We start from the raw sequence: 21224 nt of genomic DNA, 5'->3' as shown, positions 1-21224 counted from the left end.
CCCAGAGATGCTATCTCTTATTGGTCTTGGAGCAAATACAGTTGAGGGCAAGACGATGGCCCCCCACTGGCAGCTACTTACCCCACAGTCATTGGCTCCATCACCACACATACCTACAAAGTAACTAAAAGGGAACAAAGTGTCAATTGTAGAGGAGATCAAGGCAATCGTACCTACTAATTATTCTAATTAAAAAGATAAAATAAACTTTATTACTTAAGACTCAAACTTATTATTTATTTTAAGGGAGTTTCCGTAACAGTCTGGTTTGACCAAAAGTAGAGTTTGACTCAGCAGTTCCTGAATGGATTAAGAAAACCAACATAGCCGTCCTAAGTCCAGGTGCTTCAAGGAGACCCTGCACTTCACTATCTAGGAGGCAACTCTGTCAGCTGTAAAACAGGAAGTTCATCATTATATGACAGCATGGCATGGTGGGAAGGGCACAGGATTTGAAACCAGGAGATCTAGATCTTTGACCTGATAACTTTCCATTTTGACTATCATTCATCTCCCCTACAAAGCATTATGAGTATTCAGTGAGGTGGGGCATTCTAAAATGATAAATAAAAATTAGTTGTTGGTAATGTTTAGTCACTGGAGAGGAAATCCACTGTGTCAGCAGTCACTTGAGTGACTCAAAAATGGGCTGCCAGGATCAAAAGTTGAAGAAACAAAATATATCTCTATTTCAGGATAGATTTTCAAGGCTGAATGGATACTGCTATCTTGAATTGTTGATGGAAATAGTCTGCTTTTTAAGGCAGGAGCAATCTGACAGTGTTTGCACAATTTGCTGTACTTCTCTTCCACACTGCTACCTAAGACAATGAGTTTACTGCAGAGGTTTTCGGCCATGTTCAGAAGAGAGGACTGTTTGCCCTTTCAGTGACTGAATGAAGTGAACAGGAGCGGGAGTTGTGTGGGTGTGCTCCAGTACCAGAGGTAGAGAAAGCCCCAGAGACTCCATGGAGTTCCATTAACAGGAAATAAAGGATCCCAAATGATGGAATTCTGTTAATGGAGACACTTTGTATTAAGAGTATCTTTCTAATTTAGGATGGACAAGATTCTTTGCATAAGAATGCTTTAATATTTCAGGGTTATGTGAATTTCTCTCCTGTTATAGGATCCCTTATATATCATAACTATAAAAATAATTTGTAAAAATAAAGTGTACATTTTCATTGTACCTTCAGAAGTCAAATTCAAATGACCTTTCAGGGTTATTTCTTGTGCCCCTTATGTTCTAGTTCAGTGGGATTCTCAATTCTGGATGCAAAATTGACTTATGAAAGGAATTTTAAAATTCCTTTAAATTTTAAAATTTAAAAAGGAATTTTAAAATGTCCAAGCACCCACGTGAGTACCTGAATCAGAATCTCTAGATGGTGGTGTCCTGGTATTGCTAATTTTTCAAAGCTCCTGAGGTGACTGTCATGAGTAGCCACATTAAGAACCCTGCCCTGGACTTCCTTGATGGTCCAGAGCTAAGACTCTGCACTCCCAGTGCAGGGGACCTGGGTTAGATCCATGGTCAGGGAACTAGAACCCATAGGCTGCAGCGAAGACCTAAGATCCTGTGTGCTACAACTAAGACCTGGCCCAGCCAAATATATAAATGTTTAAGATATAAAAATAAAAGAGGAGGGGACATATGTATACCTACGGCTGATTCATGTTGATTTTTGGCAGTGAAAGTGAAAGTCACTCAGTTGTGTCCGACTCTTTGCGACCCTATGGACTATTCAGCCCATGGAATTCTCCAGGCCAGAATACTGGATTGGGTAGCCTTTCCCTTCTCCAGGGGATCTTCCCAACCCAGAGATCCAACCCAGGTCTCCCGCATTGCAAGCAGATTCCTTACCAGCTGAGCCACAAGGGAAGCCAATTCTGCAAATTGGCTTCAATTAAAAATAGTAATAAATTTAAATTTTAAAAGAAAAGAAAGAAATTATAAAACAAACAAACAAACACTGCCTTAAACAACTGAGTGACTTCCTGTACCTCTTACTTTCCCCCTGTTATGCCTGTATGCACTTTACACTACCTGAATTGGTAAATAACCTACTCTAGTTTCTGAAATTCTTCCACCAGACTGGATTTCTGCCCTGGAGACATTCTTGCAAAGATGGTTCCATTCATCAGTATCTGTAAAAAACGCAAAAGGGAAACGTTTTAATCATGTCAGCTGGTCATACCTGAAATAACTGATGGCATTCAGAACACTGACTGGTTAATGATATCCATGAGTGAGAAAACAGTGTTTCTAAGAAGTCCTCCTTCAGATTTGAAGACAGATATTGAGACTTTGGTCATCAGGTTAGTGATCAGGAAGACTAAAATCAGTAAAGATGACTACTTAATAGAGTTGAAGAAAACAATGACCTACAAGAATTTAACTCAGCTGCCATGGGGATTGTGGTCCTGAAAAATCTGGAGCTTAATAGAACCTTAAACCAGTAGAGTATGAGAAACTGCAAGATAAAATTATGTCAGGATACCAAAAGAAGGAAAGGAGGCAACTGCTTTTTGGAAAGCTCATTTGAATCTAGCAGAAAAACAACCTAGTGATGACAGAGTGATTATCTGTAGCCTTTGACTTAGCCATACTATCTAGGCTTGACCAATTGTGAGACTCAGCTGATATCTCCAACCTGATTTGGGCTATGAAACATTCATTGATTGTAGTATAAAAACCTCTACGGTTCCATCAACCTGAGCACCATCCAACAGAGTCTAAACTCTTCTGTTAAAGCTGTATGCTCCCTGCTCCTCTTGAGTAAACTCAGCTTAGAGTTCACTCAGTTTAAGTCTTCATTCTTTTTTTTTCTTAAACAGTACCCAAGATAATGAGCAATTGAATGCAAATAAATCATTTTGCTTTACTATGAACATAATCCTCCTCTAGTTTGTTCAGATGTTTTATGTATATAACTTACCAGGCCCCACTATGGGTTTAAGTTTGACACTCTTTTGTGTAGAGAATCTCTATCAAAAGCCTAGTGGAATTCCTCTATTCTTGGTCTGCCCTTGCTGTGTTGCTTCAGTTGTGTCCGACTCTGTGCAACCCCATGGACTATAGCCCAACAGGCTCCTCTGTCCATGGGATTCGCCAGGCAACAATACTGGAGTGGGTTGCTATTTCCTTCTCCAGGAGATCCTCCTGATCTAGGGATCGAACTCACCTCTCTTAAGTCTCCTGCGTTGGCAGGAGGGTTCTCTACCACTAGTACCACCTGGGAAGCCCCATCCTTGGCCTACCTTCCTGTATAAGCTGGATTCCACTATACTGTGAGACCCCCTCAATCATGGCAGTATAGTGACAGCTACCTCAAAGCAATCTTATCACTTGAGAAATCACCAATGCTTTAATCCTACAGTTGATGGATAATTGGTTAATCAAGTTTACTTATTTTAAATCTAGCATGAAATTAAACAGTGACCTCTGCAAAACTATCTGCTTTCCTTATGATACATTCTGTAGGTATAGCTAACCTAGTTAAAGGTTTGAAATCACTTACTATCATGCTCTTTGACATTGTTAGCATCTTTACCAGGAGATAGGTACCATCTTAGAGCTTACCTTTGGCAGTAGGCTACTGAAATGTTGACTTATAACCTGGAAGGATTTTCCATTTAGAGCAAAATGGTAACTTCCTTCTTTGCTATTATCAGAGATTTCTTCCCTGATATTAATGTAACTGTCCTGCAAAGCAAGACACAGTTATTTTAGACTTGATAAGGTGGTTAGGATCACAAGCATATCTAAGCAAAGGCAACTATGACAGTCTGGGGTCTCTCTTTAAAAGTCACACTCCAGCCTTGTTTCCTCAGAGAAGCACTTTCTCTTTGCTGGATCAATCTTTGCACATCAACGGCCTCTAGTGAACAGGAGGATAACTAACACTCATGTCCTGTCCGCATCCTAATTTGATCTCAGTGAGTCCCAGAGAAAAGCACATTTCACACATTTTAAGTGTAAAAATATGAAAGCATTGCAGCTTAATAAATCTCTTCCTGAAGTGAAAACTTTCCTTTTCTTTTTTTTTTTTGCTAGCAGAATTAATATTGTTTCACAAAGACACAATAAAGATAGAATACTGGCAAGATTGGGGATAAATGAATAAACTTTTTTCCCCCATCTTGAAGACATGGTCTGATTTTTCCAGTGCACACAGCAGTGTCTCTCCTAGGGACTAAATCCAGTTTGAACTCAATGGGATAGCTGGGAAGCAAGGGGAAAAAGGGAAATAGATTTGCAGTCTCACTTACTATATTCTTTCTAAAGACTTTTTTAAGCTTAATGGGATGTATTATTTCCAGCATCCAGGAAACCACCATACTTTAAAACTCAGTATGAATGGTATGGTAAAGTGATATAGTTGAGTGCTTTGAACTGCATACATGTTAGACATCTGAAGAAGTATGCTGACCCCAGGTCACACGTACACCTCTGCCAGTCAAAGCCGCTCAGAGACCAACACCGTGTGATGAGTCAGATAATACGGCAGAAGGTCTGATTGTAGGTATACCTGATTCCTGCATGCAATGTGTTTCTTCTCTTCTAGTAGTTTCCAAGAAATAGATGCTGATGAGGACCCCGTAGTTTCATTTGCTTCAATGAGAATGACTTTCTGGCTTTCAGAAACCATTCCAGACTTTCTGGCCACTGTTATTGCAGTCTGAAGATTGTCACCTAGAAGAAAGGAAGAGTACCCCAAAATGGGATTGAAGAGACAGAACCAATTCATGCAGAGCCTGGAAAACTATATATAAATACTTATAAACTGAGTAAAACTATATATAAAATGATGTGTAAACATAAAAATATATAACTGAATCACTGCTGTACACCTGAAACTAACACAGCATTGTAAGTCAACTACACTCCAATAAAAACTTTTAAAGAAAGACTCTAATCCAAACTTCCTATACCTAGGCAAGACATCATTTCCTTGTCAAAGCCAAGAAAGATATTTCAGGGTATATAATAGATCAGAAAGCATATCTCCCTTTCACCTCATCCAAAGACAATTCTCCAGAAAAATTACAACCAAGCAAGGGAAGAAGCAGGACAGAAATTTTGATATGAGGGAAGAGGTGAAGAGGGAAGGTTGTGAGCCATAAGTTCTTACTTCTACATAAGTCTAACTGGTTAAAAATAGATTCTGAGAATGCATGCAATAATTGTTAAATAAAAATTTTGAAACAGAAGAGCCATAATATAAGGGGAATTCTAGTAAGTAGTAAATTAACTCAGCAACACCTAGAAGTTGGACTGAGGGGCTCAGAAAGGAGAGGGTAAAAGTGATCCAAAAATCTCTTGGTTTGGAGGGGTGGGTAGCGGAGGGGGATAGAGAAGTACCATAGGGGAAGTGAAGGTACACTTGAGTCCCCAACATAGAACTGAGTTCAAGGGCAGTAGGGTGGAGAGAGAATTCTTTGGTGGGGAAAGACTGTATTTGATGCCACAATTCATAGAGCTAAATGCATCTGACTTTGAGAGCAGAGAAAGGGAAGGCAACACACACTCAAAAAATGTAAATACTTAAGGAACTCATTGACTCTCCACTCAGAAGCATTCATTAGGAAATTTTACACATTTCTCTTGCGTGATCCTGTCTCATCATTCCCTTGTTTGTGATTTGGGGTTTGAGAGTGAGACTAGAGGGACATTTCATAATTTCCAGAATCATAGATCTCATTTGATGGGCCTTCAGCGTAGTGTACAGACCACGCTGACTGAGCATTCTTCTTCTCTGAATATTTAACAATGAAATCAACATCTCTGCGTGGCTTAAGGATTCTTATTCAAGTGTTATTTCGAAAGTCCCCTCTCAGAAGGAACACCTCATCTAAAGTAGCCGGTCAGACACACTTAACCACATCAGCCTGTTTTGTTTTACGTAGCTTGTAACACTTATTGTGAGCTGTTTATTTGATTTGATTGATTGACCGATTTTCTGTCTTAACCCATGTGAGTGAAAACTCAGTGAGAACAGTAACTTTGCCTTTCTTGTTGCCCATCTCCAGCATCTAGAATGGTGCCTGGCCCATATTAGGGAGTCAAAAAGATTTGCTACTTTTTGAGAGAACTGTGTCTATTTCTGCATCAGTTTCTTCCTGTTTTCACCCACGTATTTTGTTCTATACCTGTGATCATCACAGTCCTTATCCGGGCTGAGATAAGCTCTTCAAGGACAGATTTTGTCTCTTCCTTCAGTCGATTCTCCAAGATAAGCAGTCCCAGAAATATCAGGTCTGATTCTACCTGGTCCCTGGAAGTGTATGAATGATTGAACAGAATTCACCCATTATAGTCTTTCTTACAGGAAGCAAAACAAAAACAATGACAGATATCATCCTCTCAGAGTGGTCTCTACTCACTCATTCACGCACCATTGCTGAGGCCCTGAATATGTGCAGGAACCTTCCAGAAAAAAGACAAGAGAAGGCACAAGGATATGGAGACGTTTGCTCTGATGGAATTGAGAGGAAGAGAGGGTGCTTATTCAGTACATGATTCACTTTAATCTTGGTAGAGAATGAATAAAATAACCACAAAATTGTCTTCCATCTGATGGGGTGATTTTTGTCACCTCACCTGTTAGCAACCACCAGAGAGAAGTTCTAGCCCTGGTATAAAACATCATGAAAAGTAAGTGCAGCACAGAAAAATAAAATAAAACACTAGTTTCTCTAGAAATCAAAGCTATCATCAATACTGTTTTGGTCCCAAGAGACATGAGGCCATAGTCTTAAAAAGAGCCCTTCCTTTGAAACCAAGCTTCTCTCTCTCTCTCCCTTTCTCTGTGTGTGTCTCTCTCTCAGTGGGTAGCGTTGCTCTTCTACATAAAGTGTGGCTGTTTGTGCAAACAAATGAATTCTCTCAGGCTCCTGCCCATCACAAGAACATTTCCAAGACATTCCACAGGACTAAGTGCAGGGGAGTACATCTGGGGTTGGGGTTTCAGTGATTCTTCCATGATTCATTTATCTGAGACCCAAATATGTCTAGCAGACACAAGAGCAAGGCACCAGCACCTCTCAAGTCTGCCCAAGTACAGATGAACGCAGAACTAAACTGCCTTCTTGCTGTGTGTGTCTCAATGCTGGGCCTCACTCCAACCAGCAGCCCAAACCAGAACTAGAGACACTCCCCAGGCCACTGCTAACATCTCTACAGGAGTGGCAGGAAGTAGATATAACTTGAACTACTCACCTCAAAGCTGGCTCAGAGAGATAACACTCCCTATCCTTCTGAACCTAGCATTTAAATCTCTCCATAATCTGAGTCCAAAAGATCTTTCCAGCTTCACCTATCACTAAATTCTTCATCCACCCCACATTCCAGCCAGGTTGGACCATGGGTATGTTCTGTACACAACCATCTTTAAACATTTGCTCTAGACTGCCAGAAGACATTTCTTCTTACTTCATAGAAAAGGTTATAAGTTCCCTGTGATCTGTCATGGAAACCCTTCCTATATTTTGAAATCAAACTCACATGCACCTCCCATGAAGACTTCCCATAATAGAAATAATTTCAACCTCAACCTATTACTTCTACCTCAGTTCAGCTTGTATTTTATTTGTCATTCTTTGCTACTTGATCTATCTCTCTGTCTCCGATCCTTAACGGTAAACTTCCTTGGTTCAATGACAAGTTCAATAACACCCATGTGGTGCCGAGCACAGAGGATGTGCTTAGCAAATATTTGCCAGTGAAAATGCCCTACTGCCTAGTATAACTTTTTCCCAGGCATCCCTGGAAAATTCATTTCCTCTTTCAGAAATTCTACTGCCAGAGGGTTCTCATGGGAACTGAAGCCAGCAAATCTGTCAGATCAATAACCAGTTAGTGGACACCCAAATAAATGCAAGAACATTTCTGGTGGCTCAGTGGTAGAGTCTGCCTGCCAATGCAGGAGACATGGGTTTGATTTCTGGGTCAGGAAGATTCCCTGGAGAAGGAAATGGCATCCCACTCCAGTATTCTTGCCTGGAAAATCCCATAGATGAAACAGCCTGGTGGGCTACAGTCCATGGGGTTACAAAAGAGTCAGACATGACTTAGTGACTAAATAACAATAACAACAAATAAATGCAAGGAACGGGGCTCAGAAAAGAGGAAGAGAATATACAGGGATTATAGTAGTTCCTAACTCCAGAAACTTGACATTCAAATTGGAAGGACAAGATTAATCCTGATCACTTTGATTATATGGAAAGCTGGGGAAAGTATTGTGATCATGTACAAGTAAGAGTTCTCTGGTGTCACAGAGGATGGTGTAATCATTTCTGGGTGGAATGACTGGAGAAGCCTTCCTAGAGGAGATGATATTTGAGCTACTTTTTGAAGGATAATGTAGTTGATGCCTAACTGAGGTCCTCTAATCTTGTTAGTAGTTTTCATACACAGGCATCAGGTTTTAGATATTTTCAGAGATCACTGACACAGTCCAACCACAAGGCACCAGGCACCAAGAAAATGGCTGTAGTGTCAAGATCTGACAAAGTCTGCAACCCACTTTGGCAGTCATTTTTCTGGTTCCTCTGGCATGTGGGTTCAGTGCACAATAATCAGGAGACCAGCATTCCAATCCAAGCTCTGAGGCTATCCTGTTGTGTAACCATAGGCAAATCACCTTCTTTGCCTGGCAATTTATCTCTACTTTTTCAAAAGCAGGTGGTGAAAATAACGAATCTGCAAAGTCTCTCCTAGCTCAAGTGTGACACAATTCTTCTTTTCATTCAATCTGATCTAGAAAATGAAATAAGGAGAAGACATAGCCCTTGAAGGGGCTCACACTCTGTAACTTGGAATAGCATGCTATCTTTTCCTGTTTCCTGCACAAACGTTATACCTCCTCCTGAAGCACCTAAAAATAATGAAGAATGGGGAGTGTAATACGAAGGAGCATTGCCACTCCTGTGATTACACTTCATGTTCTTAAAATCCATGTGATTTTTAAAAGATGAAATAGGCATAAAGAGAGCCAAGAACCATCACAGAAATTATGATATCAGTGCTGGAAGCACTCTGAGTAAACACACACACCAGAAAGAATGTTCTGCGTTAATCATGGATTAGGGCAAATGTCTAATTAGGTAAATTGACTTAGCTAGAAGTAGACACGGTGGTGATGCAGCTTTAACACAAGATGGGCCAAATGACAACCAAGGGTCAGCTTCTACCAGTGAACTTGGATATAGACCTTACCAGATTTTGGAGAGTTGGAATTTCAACGCTGTGGGCTATGGACTCTCCTGTCTGCTGCTGCTCTCACCAACTGCCCCTCCCAACCATGTGTCCCTACTGTGAATGCTTTGTTATATTCACAAGCTCCAAAGTCATGAGTCTGAAACTTGATACGCAAATATTTTATCACAGAAATCAGAAGCAGCAGTGCCTCAGCCAGAATCTTGATATATATGTGTCAAAAGACTCTCAGGAAACAAAATTCCATTCCCAACCGCTCCATATCCCTGACCCAAGCATCCTCTTTAAACTGTGAGATTCAGTCTCAAAGTTCACTTCTAGCTCTCTGACTTGAGTGACCTGGGTTGGTTAAATTACAGCAAAGATCCAGAACTGTAATAGCCAAAGTTTTAAGGGTCACAGTAAGCTGGCCTACTATCCTTGGGCCAATAAGTCCAGGGAGTCAACACTCAATGACTTTGGATGAGTCACTTCCCCCTCCGGGCCTCACCCACCATTGACAAAGGTGGGGTTGAAATTGATCAGTAATTCTTAGCAGAGGTGATACTGCCTCTCAGTTCAGTTCAGTTCAGTTGCCCAGTCGTGTCTGACTCTTTGCAACCCCATGGACTGCAGCACACCAGGCTTCCCTGTCCATCACCAACTCCCGGAGCTTATTCAAACTCATGTCCATTGAGTTGGTGATGCCATCCAACCACTGCATCTTCTGTCACCCCCTTCTCCTCCTACCTTCAATCTTTCCCAGCATCAGAGTCTTTTCAAATAAGTCAATTCTTCACATCAGGTGGCCAGAGTATTGGAGTTTCAGCTTCAGCATCAGTCCTTCCAATGAATATTCAGGACTGATTTCCTTTAGGATGGACTGCTTGGATATCCTTGCAGTCCAAGGGACTCTCAAGAGTCTTCTCCAACACCACAGTTCAAAAGCATCAATTCTTCAGCACTCAGCTTTCTTTATAGTCCAACTCTCATATCCACACATGACTACTGGAAAACCCATAACTTTGACTAGACAGACCTTTGTTGGCAAAGTAATGTCTCTGCTTTTTAATATGCTGTTTAGATTGGTCATAACTTTTCCTCCAAGGAGCAAGCATCTTTTAATTTCATGGCTGTAGTCACCACCTGCAGTGATTTTGGAGCCCCCCAAAATAAAGTCTCTCACTGTTTCCATTGTTTCCCCATCTATTTGCCATGAAGTGATGGGACCAGATGCCATGATCCTAGTTTTATGAATGTTGAGTTTTAACCCAACTTTTTCACTTTTATCAAGAGGCTCTTTAGTTCTTCTTTGCCTTCTGCCTTAAGGGTGGTGTCATTTGTATATCTGAGGTTATGGATATTTCTCCTGGCAATCATGATTCCACCTTGTGCTTCTTCCAGCCCAACGTTTCTCATGATCTACTCTACATATAAGTCAAATAAGCAGGCGGACAATATACAGCCTTGACATACTCCTTTCCCTATTTGGAACCAGTATGTTGTTCCATGTCCAGTTCTAACTGTTGCTTCTTGACCTGCATACAGGTGTCTCAAGAGAGAGGTCAGGTGGACTGGTAGTCTCATCTCTTGAAGAATTTTTCACAGTTTGTTGTGATCCACACAGTCAAAGGCTTTGGTCTAGCTAATAAAGCAGAAGTATATGTTTTTTCTGGAACTTTCTTGCTTTTTGATGATCCAATGGATGTTGGCAATTTGATCTCTGGTTCCTCTGACTTTGCTAAAACCAGTTTGAACATCTGGAAGCTCACAGTTAATGTACTGTTGAGGCCTGGCTTGGAGAATTTTGAGCATTACTTAGATAGTGTGTGAGTTGAGTGCAATTGTATGATAGTTTGAACATTCTTTGGCATTGCCTTTCTTTGGGATTGGAATGAAAACTAACCTTTTCCAGTCCTGTGGCCACTGCTGAGTTTTCCAAACTTGCTGGCATATTGAGAGCAGTACTTTCACAGCATCATCTTTCAGGATTTGAAATAGCTCCATTGGAATTCTATCACCTCCACTAGCTTTGTTCGTAGTGATGCTTCTTAAGGCCCACTTGACTTCGCATTCCAGGATGTCTGGCTCTAGGTGAGTGATCACACCATCGTGGTTATCTGGGTCATGAAGATCTGTTTTGAATAGCTCTTCTGTGTATTCTTGCCACCTCTTCTTTATATCTTCTGCTTCTGTTAGGTCCATACAATTTCTGTCCTTTATTGTGCCCATCTTTGAATGAAATATTCCCTTGGTATCTCTAATTTTCTTGAAGAGATCTCTAGTCTTTCCCATTCTACTGTTTTCCTCTATTTCTTTGCACTGATCACTGAGGAAGGCTTTCTTATCTCTCCTTGCTATTCTTTGGAACTCTGTTTTCAAATGGGTACATCCTTCCTTTTCTTCTTTGCCTTTTGCATCTTCTATTTTCTCAGCTGTTTGTAAGTCCTCCTCAGACAACCATTTTACCTTTTTGCATTCCTTTTTCTTGCAGATGGTCTTGATCCCTGCCTCCTGTACAATGTCACGAACCTCTGTCCATAGTTCTTCAGGTACTCTATCAGATCGAATACCTTGAATCTATTTGTCACTTCCACTGTATACTGCCTTTAGAGGACATTTTGGAAACTTTTTAGGCATGCAAAATTTTACCCTTTTGAATATGCCTTTTGAATATTTTATAGGATTCACGGACACTAAAAACATCTGTGGATGTATTGCAATAAGCAAATATAAAATGGTTCATACTTCCCTTAGCTCTCTCTTACATATAAACACAAAGTATTTTTTACATATTTTTAATATTGCATTGAGTTCTCCAGGAATATAATGTATATTGAGAGGAAAGTGTTCTATTATATTCAGTTTTACTAAGAATTTTTAGTCATTTCACAGAGTCACCTCATTGACAGTAAGACTGCCAGAGATATCTGAGATTCCAATGAATAAAACACCTGTATCAATCTGCATTCCTTCCTGTTACATCCCCAATGAGTCTACTTACTGTGTAAGCAACGTATTGTTTCATTTTGTTTTAATGGAGTCAATTGAGTATTTATTGAACTATTTATTACTTTTTGTAAGGCATTATAGTTTGTGCTTCTATTTTTGCTATATAGGAGGGCATTATATTTCTTTTTTAAAGAGAATGTGTGCAGATTATGTTACATATGAATTTTATTTTCTTACATTAAAGGAAGTGATACCTAATAGTTATAGTAAGAGAGTGTTGAATTTGTCAAGGTTGAAAACAATTACATTAGACCTCCCAAATTTAAAATCCTAAATAACAAACTAAGCTTTGATTATCTCCATAACAGTGTCACCAATAGTGGCTGACATAGAGTATTGGACATAACTTGAAAATGAAATAAATACCATTGCCTGAAAACAGTGGAAAATAAAACAACAAATAAATTTGAACTGCTAATCACTCCAGTACGTTTTAACTTTTGAGCATCCTTATTTTGATCTATCTATAAGAAAACTCTCTTTATAACAGCTTCTCTGAAGTTTTTCTTGTTTTTCAACAAGTATTACCTAGATTATATGTTGGGCCCAAGCTATATTTATTTGTTTTATTAAGTTGTGCATTTTTTATCAAGATTTTTTTCAGTCAAGTGTTATATTTTCTAACTTTCAACAAATTCACCAATTTTGACACAAAATAAAAATAATAAAATCCCAAATAGCTAAGTAATGAAAAACAAAAAAATAATTTAAAATCAAACTTATATTTGGTTCAAAATGAGAGCAGGACCACACTTTCAAACTCTCTGAAACATAGGTTATATTCACATATTTGGTTTCACAAAGCTGTACAACCATATTTTATAATTTTTACAGCTATTTCTGGTCAATTCTCCCAGTCAAGTTCACATCACCTTTGTGATTTAGGCAGGAAAGGAATGACTATATCCCCATTTACTAAGTTCAAGGACATTTTATACATAAAAATTCAGTAAGCTGTGTTGCTGAGTCCGCTGCCCAATCTGGTGTATCGTCCCATGAAATCATTCTGCTTTGCCAAAATTCTCCCCTCCTCCCCTCTTACCTCATCAAGGCAGAGATGTGGTGATCCATTTCCAGCTTTTTGTAGGCCAGTCCTATGACCCGGAAGCCCTGTGTCGTGTAAATCTGAAGTTCACTAACAAAACTAGTTGGTACTGTTCAGAAAATAACACAAGATTAGTGTGCAATATGAAACTCAATTGGTACTGGTGGAGAAATTCCTTGCAAATAGAATCAACACTTGCCCAAGAAAACACATCTCTACAAAAGGTATGTATAGAAGTCAGTGGGAACTTTAAATATCACTACATTGTCATGGTTGACTTCTTGAGATCCAGTTAAGCAGAAGTGAAAAGGAAGTACTCAAAAGAAAAAAAAAAAAAAAGAAGAATGGGTAAAGTGTATAATTCTTTTTTTCTCCAGTTTAACCAACAAAAATTTATTGAGAGTCTATTATGGATCAGGCATTGTTTATGCAGCGATTGAACTGTAATTCCTGTTTCGAGGGTCTTTGTCTAGTAAGGTCACAGACAGTAGACTAAGAATACAATTGAATGAGATGCTTGCTATGATCCAGGCAATTGGGCAGCACACTTTGGGAGCGTTAGTGTATCTACCAGACTGGGAGGAGGTGGTCAGATGGAGAAGAAAAAGGGCATTTGGCTGAGGGAGCATCATGTACTCAGGCGTGGGGCCATGAGGCAGTAAACCTTGACAGTTTAGCTCAGGGGAAGCACAGGATGTGAAGACAGGCATAGTAAAGAAAATCTGGAAAGTGTGATAGAAGTCAGATCATGAAGGCTTTAGATATGATTCTAAAGGAGTTTGAGATTATCCTGGAGCCTATGAGAAGCAACCAAAGAATGCAAGTAGGAAATAACAGTATAATTATGCTATGTGACAGAAAAACTGATCTGCACATAGTGTAAAGGATGAATCAGAGTAGGGAACACTGGGGAGGAGGAAGCCAATTCACCAACTATTGAAGTGATCCAGTAGAAGGATGATGAGGGCCTGAGCTGATGGAGTGACAGAGCCATGGAGTAGCAACTGACAAGATAGGAGTGCTGAGGGAGAGACAGGAATCTAGGAAGAATCCTAAATTGGGGTGGGGGAGTAATACTTTCATTCACCAAGTTGGAAAATACAGAGTGAGAAAGATAAGCTTGATTTTGGTATTGAGTTTGGAGTACCATTGAATCATCAGATTGGTGATGGCCAGTAGACAATTAGATTTGCCAATCCAGTGATGAAGGGACATATGTGGGACAGATTTTCCTGTTGTAATGTAAGTCTGATCACTTACCTGTCTCAGGTTGGCAAAAGCTGGCCACCCTCTCTGGTGCACCTTTCATGAACACCAGCTGGTCACCCCCCATCTCTTGGACAATGACTGTCATCCTCTGCAGCACTGATGAGAATGGGAACTGATGCAGGATTGCAATTCCTTCCACTGGGACCTGGTAGAGGGAGGGGGAATGGAGACAGACATACCACATAGCTTCTAGCTATGGGGAATTAGTTACTGCTCCTCCAGGCCTCAGTTTAGCAAATAAGGGAAACAAGGTCTCACCAATTTCCACATGTAGAAATCAAAGAAGACACATTTCTGAACTTTGAAAATTGTGGGTCTCGCAGGACTTTCCTTCTGAGTTGGGTGTTGTGGGGTAGAGAGCAGGCAAGGCTTACCTGACTGGATGTTCCACAGGGCTTAACAACCATGGCACATCCTGGCACTCCCTTGAGTTGGAAATCGTCCCTGGAAACCACCATTTCCTATTTCATACAGGATATTTCATTGTAGAGATTTCTTTCCCTTTCATTCATGAATACTGTGCTCAAACCCTCCCCTTGAGAAAATTCTCAGACCGTCTCAATGTATTCTCCTCCCTCAGCTACATGCAGGTGAACCAGATTTTAATTCGACACAAAAAAATAATGCATCGGAAATACTATGGAACTTGAAGGCCAGACACTTCTAAATTAGTCAATGTCTCCTGCTTTCTCTGCTGGAATTTGCGGCATAAAGGCTTTCTCCATTTCAGAGGGCTTAACTTGAAAACACTGAGCATGAATAGCCAGTACCTTATTGTCTTTCTTCTCCTGGTTCACTGTTGCTCCTGCTCTTTCCTCTCTGTCTAATTTGGATGGACGGTCCTCAGGGTACAGGAGGGCAGGGACTGTGATGTACATGGTTAACTTTTGGTAAACAGTAATTGCTATAATTACTATGGAATGATGAACTATGAATCATGAACTATGAACTATAGTTCCTGATGAACTATGGAATGAGGTTCGTGACATTGTACAGGAGACAGGGATCAAGACCATCCCCATGGAAAAGAAATGCAAAAAAGCAAAATGGCTGTCTGGGGAGGCCTTACAGATAGCTGTGAAAAGGAGAGAAGCGAAAAGCAAAGGAGAAAAGGAAAGATATAAGCATCTGAATGCAGAGTTCCAAACAATAGCAAGGAGAGATAAGAAAGCCTTCCTCAGTGATCAGTGCAAAGAAATAGAGGAAAACAACAGAATGGGAAAGACTAGAGATCTCTTCAAGAAAATTAGAGATACCAAGGGAACATTTCATGCAAAGATGGGCTCGATAAAGGACAGAAATTGTATGGACCTAACAGAAGCAGAAGATATTAAGAAGAGGTAGCAAGAATACACAGAAGAACTGTACAATAAAGATCTTCATGACCCAGATAATCACAATGGTGTGATCACTCATCTAGAGCCAGACATCCTGGAATGTGAAGTCGAATGGGCCTTAGAAAGCGTCACTACGAACAAAGCTAGTGGAGGTGATGGAATTCCAGTTGAGCTATTTCAAATCCTGAAAGATGATGCTGCAAAAGTGCTGCACTCAATATGCCAGCAAATTTGGAAAACTCAGCAATGGCCACAGGACTGGAAAAGGTCAGTTTTCATTCCAATCCCAAAGAAAGGCAATGCCAAAGAATGCTCAAACTACCGCACAACTGCACTCATCTCACATGCTAGTAAAGTAATGCTCAAAATTCTCCAAGCCAGGCTTCAGCAATACCTGAACCGTGAACTTCCTGATGTTCAAGCTGGTTTTAGAAAAGGCAGAAGAACCAGAGATCAGATTGCCAACATCCGCTGGATCATGGAAAAAGCAAGAGAGTTCCAGAAAAACATCTATTTCTGCTTTATTGACTATGCCAAAGCCTTTGACTGTGTGGATCACAATAAACTGTGGGAAATTCTGAAAGAGATGGGAATACCAGATCACCTGACCTACCTCTTGAGAAATCTGTATGCAGGTCAGGAAGCAACAGTTAGAACTGGACATGGAACAACAGACTGGTTCCAAATAGGAAAAGGAGTCCATCAAGGCTGTATATTGTCACCCTGCTTATTTAACTTATATGCAGAGTACCTGATGAGAAACACTGGGCTGGAGGAAGCCCAAGCTGGAATCAAGATTGCCGGGAGAAATATCAATAACCTCAGATGTGCAGATGACACCACCCTTATGGCAGAAAGTGAAGAGGAACTCAAAAGCCTCTTGATGAAAGTGAAAGTGGAGAGTGAAAAAGTTGGCTTAAAGCTCAACATTCAGAAAACGAAGATCATGGCATCTGGTCCCATCACTTCATGGGAAATAGGTGGGGAAACAGTGGAAACAGTGTCAGACTCTATTTTTTTGGGCTCCAAAATCACTGCGGATGGTGACTGCAGCCATGAAATTAAAAGACGCCTACTCCTTGGAAGGAAAGTTATGACCAACCTAGATAGCATATTCAAAAGCAGAGACATTACTTTGCCAACAAAGGTCCATCTAGTCAAGGCTATGGTTTTTCCTGTGGTCATGTATGGATGTGAGAGTTGGACTGTGAAGAAGACTGAGCGCCGAAGAATTGATGCTTTTGAACTGTGGTGTTGGAGAAGACTCTTGAGAGTCCCTTGGACTGCAAGGAGATCCAACCAGTCCATTCTGAAGGAGATCAGCCCTGGGATTTCTTTGGAGGGAATGATGCTAAAGCTGAAACTCCAGTACTTTGGCCACCCGATGCGGAGTTGACTCATTGGGAAAGACTCTGATGTTGGGAGGAATTGGGGGCAGGAGGAGAAAGGGACGACAGAGGATGAGATGGCTGGATGGCATCACTGACTCAATGGACGTGAGTCTGAGTGAACTCCAGGAGTTTGTAATGGACAGGGAGGCCTGGCGTGCTGCGATTCATGGGGTCGCAAAGAGTCAGACACGACTGAGCGACTGAACTAAATTGCTATAACAATGATCCTAAATTATAGGCAAAGGAACCTTTTACCCAAAGATGCCATAATGCTTTATAATCATCTCATGGAGCGGTGGCAGAAAAAAAAAAATCTCAGAGAGGAAATTATAATTCCTACTTAAAGATACAGAAACAGTAACCCAGGAAGGATGGAGAAAGTTATATCACACTGGTACAGATGCATGCCCTATTAACAATGGGAGGTGGTGGTGGTTTAGTTGCTAAGTCATATCAGACTCTTTGTAGCCCACGGGGCTCCTCTGTCCATGGGATCTCCCAGGCAAGAACACTGGAATGGGCTGCCATTTCCTTCTCCAGGGGATCTCCAGACTCATGGATTGACCCCGTGTTTCCTGCATTGCAGGCAGCTTCTTTACTGACTGAGCCACAGGGAGGCCCCATTAATGCTGGAAGGGACCCTAAAGGTTGTCTCTTTCAGTGAGGATTTTACACATGTTATTACACAGACCTGGAACTGAAGCAGATTACAGAGAGTGGAGTGGACTGTGGCTAAGTACGTGAGGATGCATGTTCCCTAAGCTGTACATTTACTCCCCATCTTCTATCTTAACCAGAGTAACTCCAATGATTTGTTTTGGGTAGGGTGCTTTTGAATAAAGTTTCCTTTTAAGAAAAGATTCCAGCTTTTTTGTTTTCTTTTATGTGAACACTGCTGGTCTAGTTCAATTCCCTCATTTTATTTTTTATTTTTATTTTTTTTAAATTTTATTTTATTTAACTTTACAATATTGTATTGGTTTTGCCATATATCAAAATGAATCTGCCACAGGTATACTCATGAGGTCAAGGAGTCAGAGCAGAGCCAAGATGAGAACTGGGAAAACCAGATACTTGGTCCTGAACAAGATAATTTTCTCTGAAATCCACTTCAGTCTCAACAAAAGCTCTCATGGTGTTCTTTTTAGTGCCTTGTCTTAGAGAGAAAATTATACTAAAGTAATAGAAATAAAACTCCTGGTAACAATGAATTACCCTAAGCACTGGGGACGTGATGCTTCCTAATCCCCATGTTCTAGAAAACTTTGAAATCAGACATGACTCATATTGTAGTTGAGAAGAGTTAGAATATAATTATATAATAATTATACTGAGACTATTGAGCTGGTAATAGATTCCAGGCACAGTACCAGGGATTTCTTACATGCATCGTTCCATTTAATCCTCACAATAACCCCAATACAGAAATACATTGTACAAGCAGAAAATGGTTTAGATGAGCCTGCCCCTCACTGCTACATGTAATCCATATTGGAGACCTCTAATGCTATAAGTATTGGAGAGCTGTGATAAAACCTGGGTTGGCCTGGCCTTGAAGAAGCTTCTTAGAATCTCTGAAAAGCAGAGGCTTACCCAGGTGGTGGCCTCAAACATTTTGAGGTCCAGTGGGTCTCCCTGGATGGTCCCATCGAGAAGGATCAGAGAGTGGCAGCTGGTCATGGCTGCATACAGTGGGCCCCATGGCAAAGTCCTGCCTGAGGTAAAGCTGTGGACTTCCTGGAAACTAAAGGAGAAAAGGGAAAGGACTTTAGTCCTCTTCCTCCAGGCCAAAGTGAAGCTTCTGGAGGTAACTATCTTTTAAAAATATAAGTTAATATGCTTTGTTGCATACTCAGTTTCTAATCCCCTCAAATGAATAGTGTTTCATTCAGCCATCATCCTTACATGAGTTCAGTGAGCATGAGAAAGGTCCTGAGGTTCTTTCAAGCTCTTTCTTCCCTCTTTTCCCTACGCCCCTCTCTGGCACTGATTTAAATCCAGAGGTATGGAAAGAGCTAGAAATATCACCCTTAGTTCCAACTGCATCTACTCCCACCTGAACTTCTGGACCCACTATTTCCTATGCTGTTAGACAGAACAGGCTTGCTCATACTATAGCTTCTTATGTATATATCGCCTTCAATCTATCCTTCAGGGTAGGGTTGTTTCTTCCATATCTCTCTTCAACATATCTGATGTTTGGTCCATGGCAGACAGTTGACAAATTTAAGAGTAAATAAATGAATGACTTGGTTACTGGAGATTTGAAAGACCATAATGTTAAATAAATGACAAATTTAAAAAACATTTAGAAAAGGACACTGCATTTCCCTCTTCTACCCTGGAATCTAGGGTCTATATTGCAGGCATCATTTCCATCACCTCCTATAGAAGTGGCCTCATTTAAAAATTTACCGAGACACAACTCAAACGTCACATGCAGGGTTCTTTCACTAATTCAGAATTGAAGTTACCAAATTTGGCCTTGGGCCTATGAAAGGATATCCTCTCATTGGTCAGGCCCTTCTTACACGTGTTGCACAGTAAGTGGTTTACAAAGCAGTCTATCCTACTTGGAGAATCCCGAGTAGCAGAAGGTGCTTCCCAGATTGAGGCCAAATCTGTCTCCTGGGACCAGTCAGAATTTACTTGCCCATCCTCCTCCATGTGTCCACTTCTTTCAGATTTGTGGGCCAACTTGGTTGCACACACTGTATTACTCCCTTCCTCTGGGATTACACAGGAACCTCTAGCTGTGCCTTCAATATACAGTTTCCAGATCTCTGAACTTCCTATTTACTCTTTCTTGGAAGAGTTTGTATTTTTCACTTTTTGTCATACTTTGTCTTAAAATTTGGTCTTCAGCATCAGACTATTATTTCTCATGATATGGACACTGCGCTTCCCTTGGTTGCTCTAGCCTTTTGTTCCTGAAAGCAGGGACGGCAGAATATTAACTCATAACCTAAGCCATTTTTCTTCCTGGCTTCCTCATTCAAGCTTCCTTAAGAGCTCAAAAACCTTTTGACTGATTACTGACCTTGTTGATGGTGGTATCTATTATTATACTGAAAGTTCAAGTACCTCAGCGGTTACAATGTGTCCCTGGTATTTTAGTAAACAACTAAAAGGAAGCAATCACCATCAGGGATTAAAACAGGTTCTCAACCTCACACTGTGCAGCAAATAGATCAGGAAAAAAGAATCTTATATTTAACACAGCACAAAAACTGTCTTCCATATGTAATTCTGAATACATACTATATTTCTGAGGATTGGGCCAGACTCTGATTTGTACAACAAATAAGTAGAATTCTGTCATCCCAGTCCTTGAATTTTTATTTGAGTGTTTATCATTTATCAAGATTAGGTAGTCAGGTAGATTTCCAATGGTTTTGAAGTACCTGGCACATTGGGAAGGCCCTCTTTGGAAAAGATAAGAATTATTAGAAATGATCTTACATTTTACAATAATATATTTAATAGCTTTAAATCAAGTGCTGACTTCTTACTTAGAACTCATTCTGTTTTCTCTTATTCTATTAATTAAATCTGTCATTTTTTAAAAAATGAATTGCTCTTTTAGTCACTTGGAGCCAACTTTGAGCATTTGGAGAAAGGAAGGGACTGGGAAAGAGAGTGACAGGCTGAATTAATCCATCAATAATCTAAATATTATATCAGCTAGTTTTATTAAATTTGACAAGTCACTTTTAGAAACAGAAAGTTTTAAAAATTTTGTGACTAAGATGATGTTAATTCAATAAGCAGAAGAACATTCAAAAGACAGAACATACTTAGTTCATTTTAGATAAACAAACATTTACTGTGTATCTACTGTGCATGCCAGCTATAGAGCTATATGTCACTAGGGACAAATTTAATAAATAAGAAAACGTGCTCTCTAAATCCTCACATATTTGGATAAATGCATGCTTTTTATAGAAGCTGAAACAGAAAAATAC

General features: G+C 40.2%; 1 protein-coding gene across 3 annotated transcripts in view; it reads right to left on the bottom strand.

The window, feature by feature from the left end:
- Positions 1–21224, bottom strand: part of ATP13A4 (ATPase 13A4) — a 123421-nt gene that overhangs the window by 23711 nt on the left and 78486 nt on the right. For 2 of the 3 annotated variants that reach the window (XM_061412668.1, XM_061412685.1), the window contains exons 14-22: positions 18853–19003; positions 14906–14992; positions 14523–14676; positions 13260–13371; positions 6157–6281; positions 4536–4699; positions 3587–3709; positions 2072–2151; positions 82–124 (exon numbers count right to left, since the gene is read on the bottom strand). In XM_061412668.1, the coding sequence (XP_061268652.1) occupies positions 82–124; positions 2072–2151; positions 3587–3709; positions 4536–4699; positions 6157–6281; positions 13260–13371; positions 14523–14676; positions 14906–14992; positions 18853–19003 (1039 nt within the window). The remainder of the gene's footprint in view (positions 1–81; positions 125–2071; positions 2152–3586; positions 3710–4535; positions 4700–6156; positions 6282–13259; positions 13372–14522; positions 14677–14905; positions 14993–18852; positions 19004–21224) is intronic. The other variant, XM_061412678.1, reaches the window with a different exon arrangement.

The sequence above is a fragment of the Bos javanicus genome, chromosome 1, assembly GCF_032452875.1.
Source record: "Bos javanicus breed banteng chromosome 1, ARS-OSU_banteng_1.0, whole genome shotgun sequence".
Lineage (NCBI taxonomy): Eukaryota > Metazoa > Chordata > Mammalia > Artiodactyla > Bovidae > Bos > Bos javanicus.
This window is presented reverse-complemented; position numbering and strand designations above follow the sequence as displayed.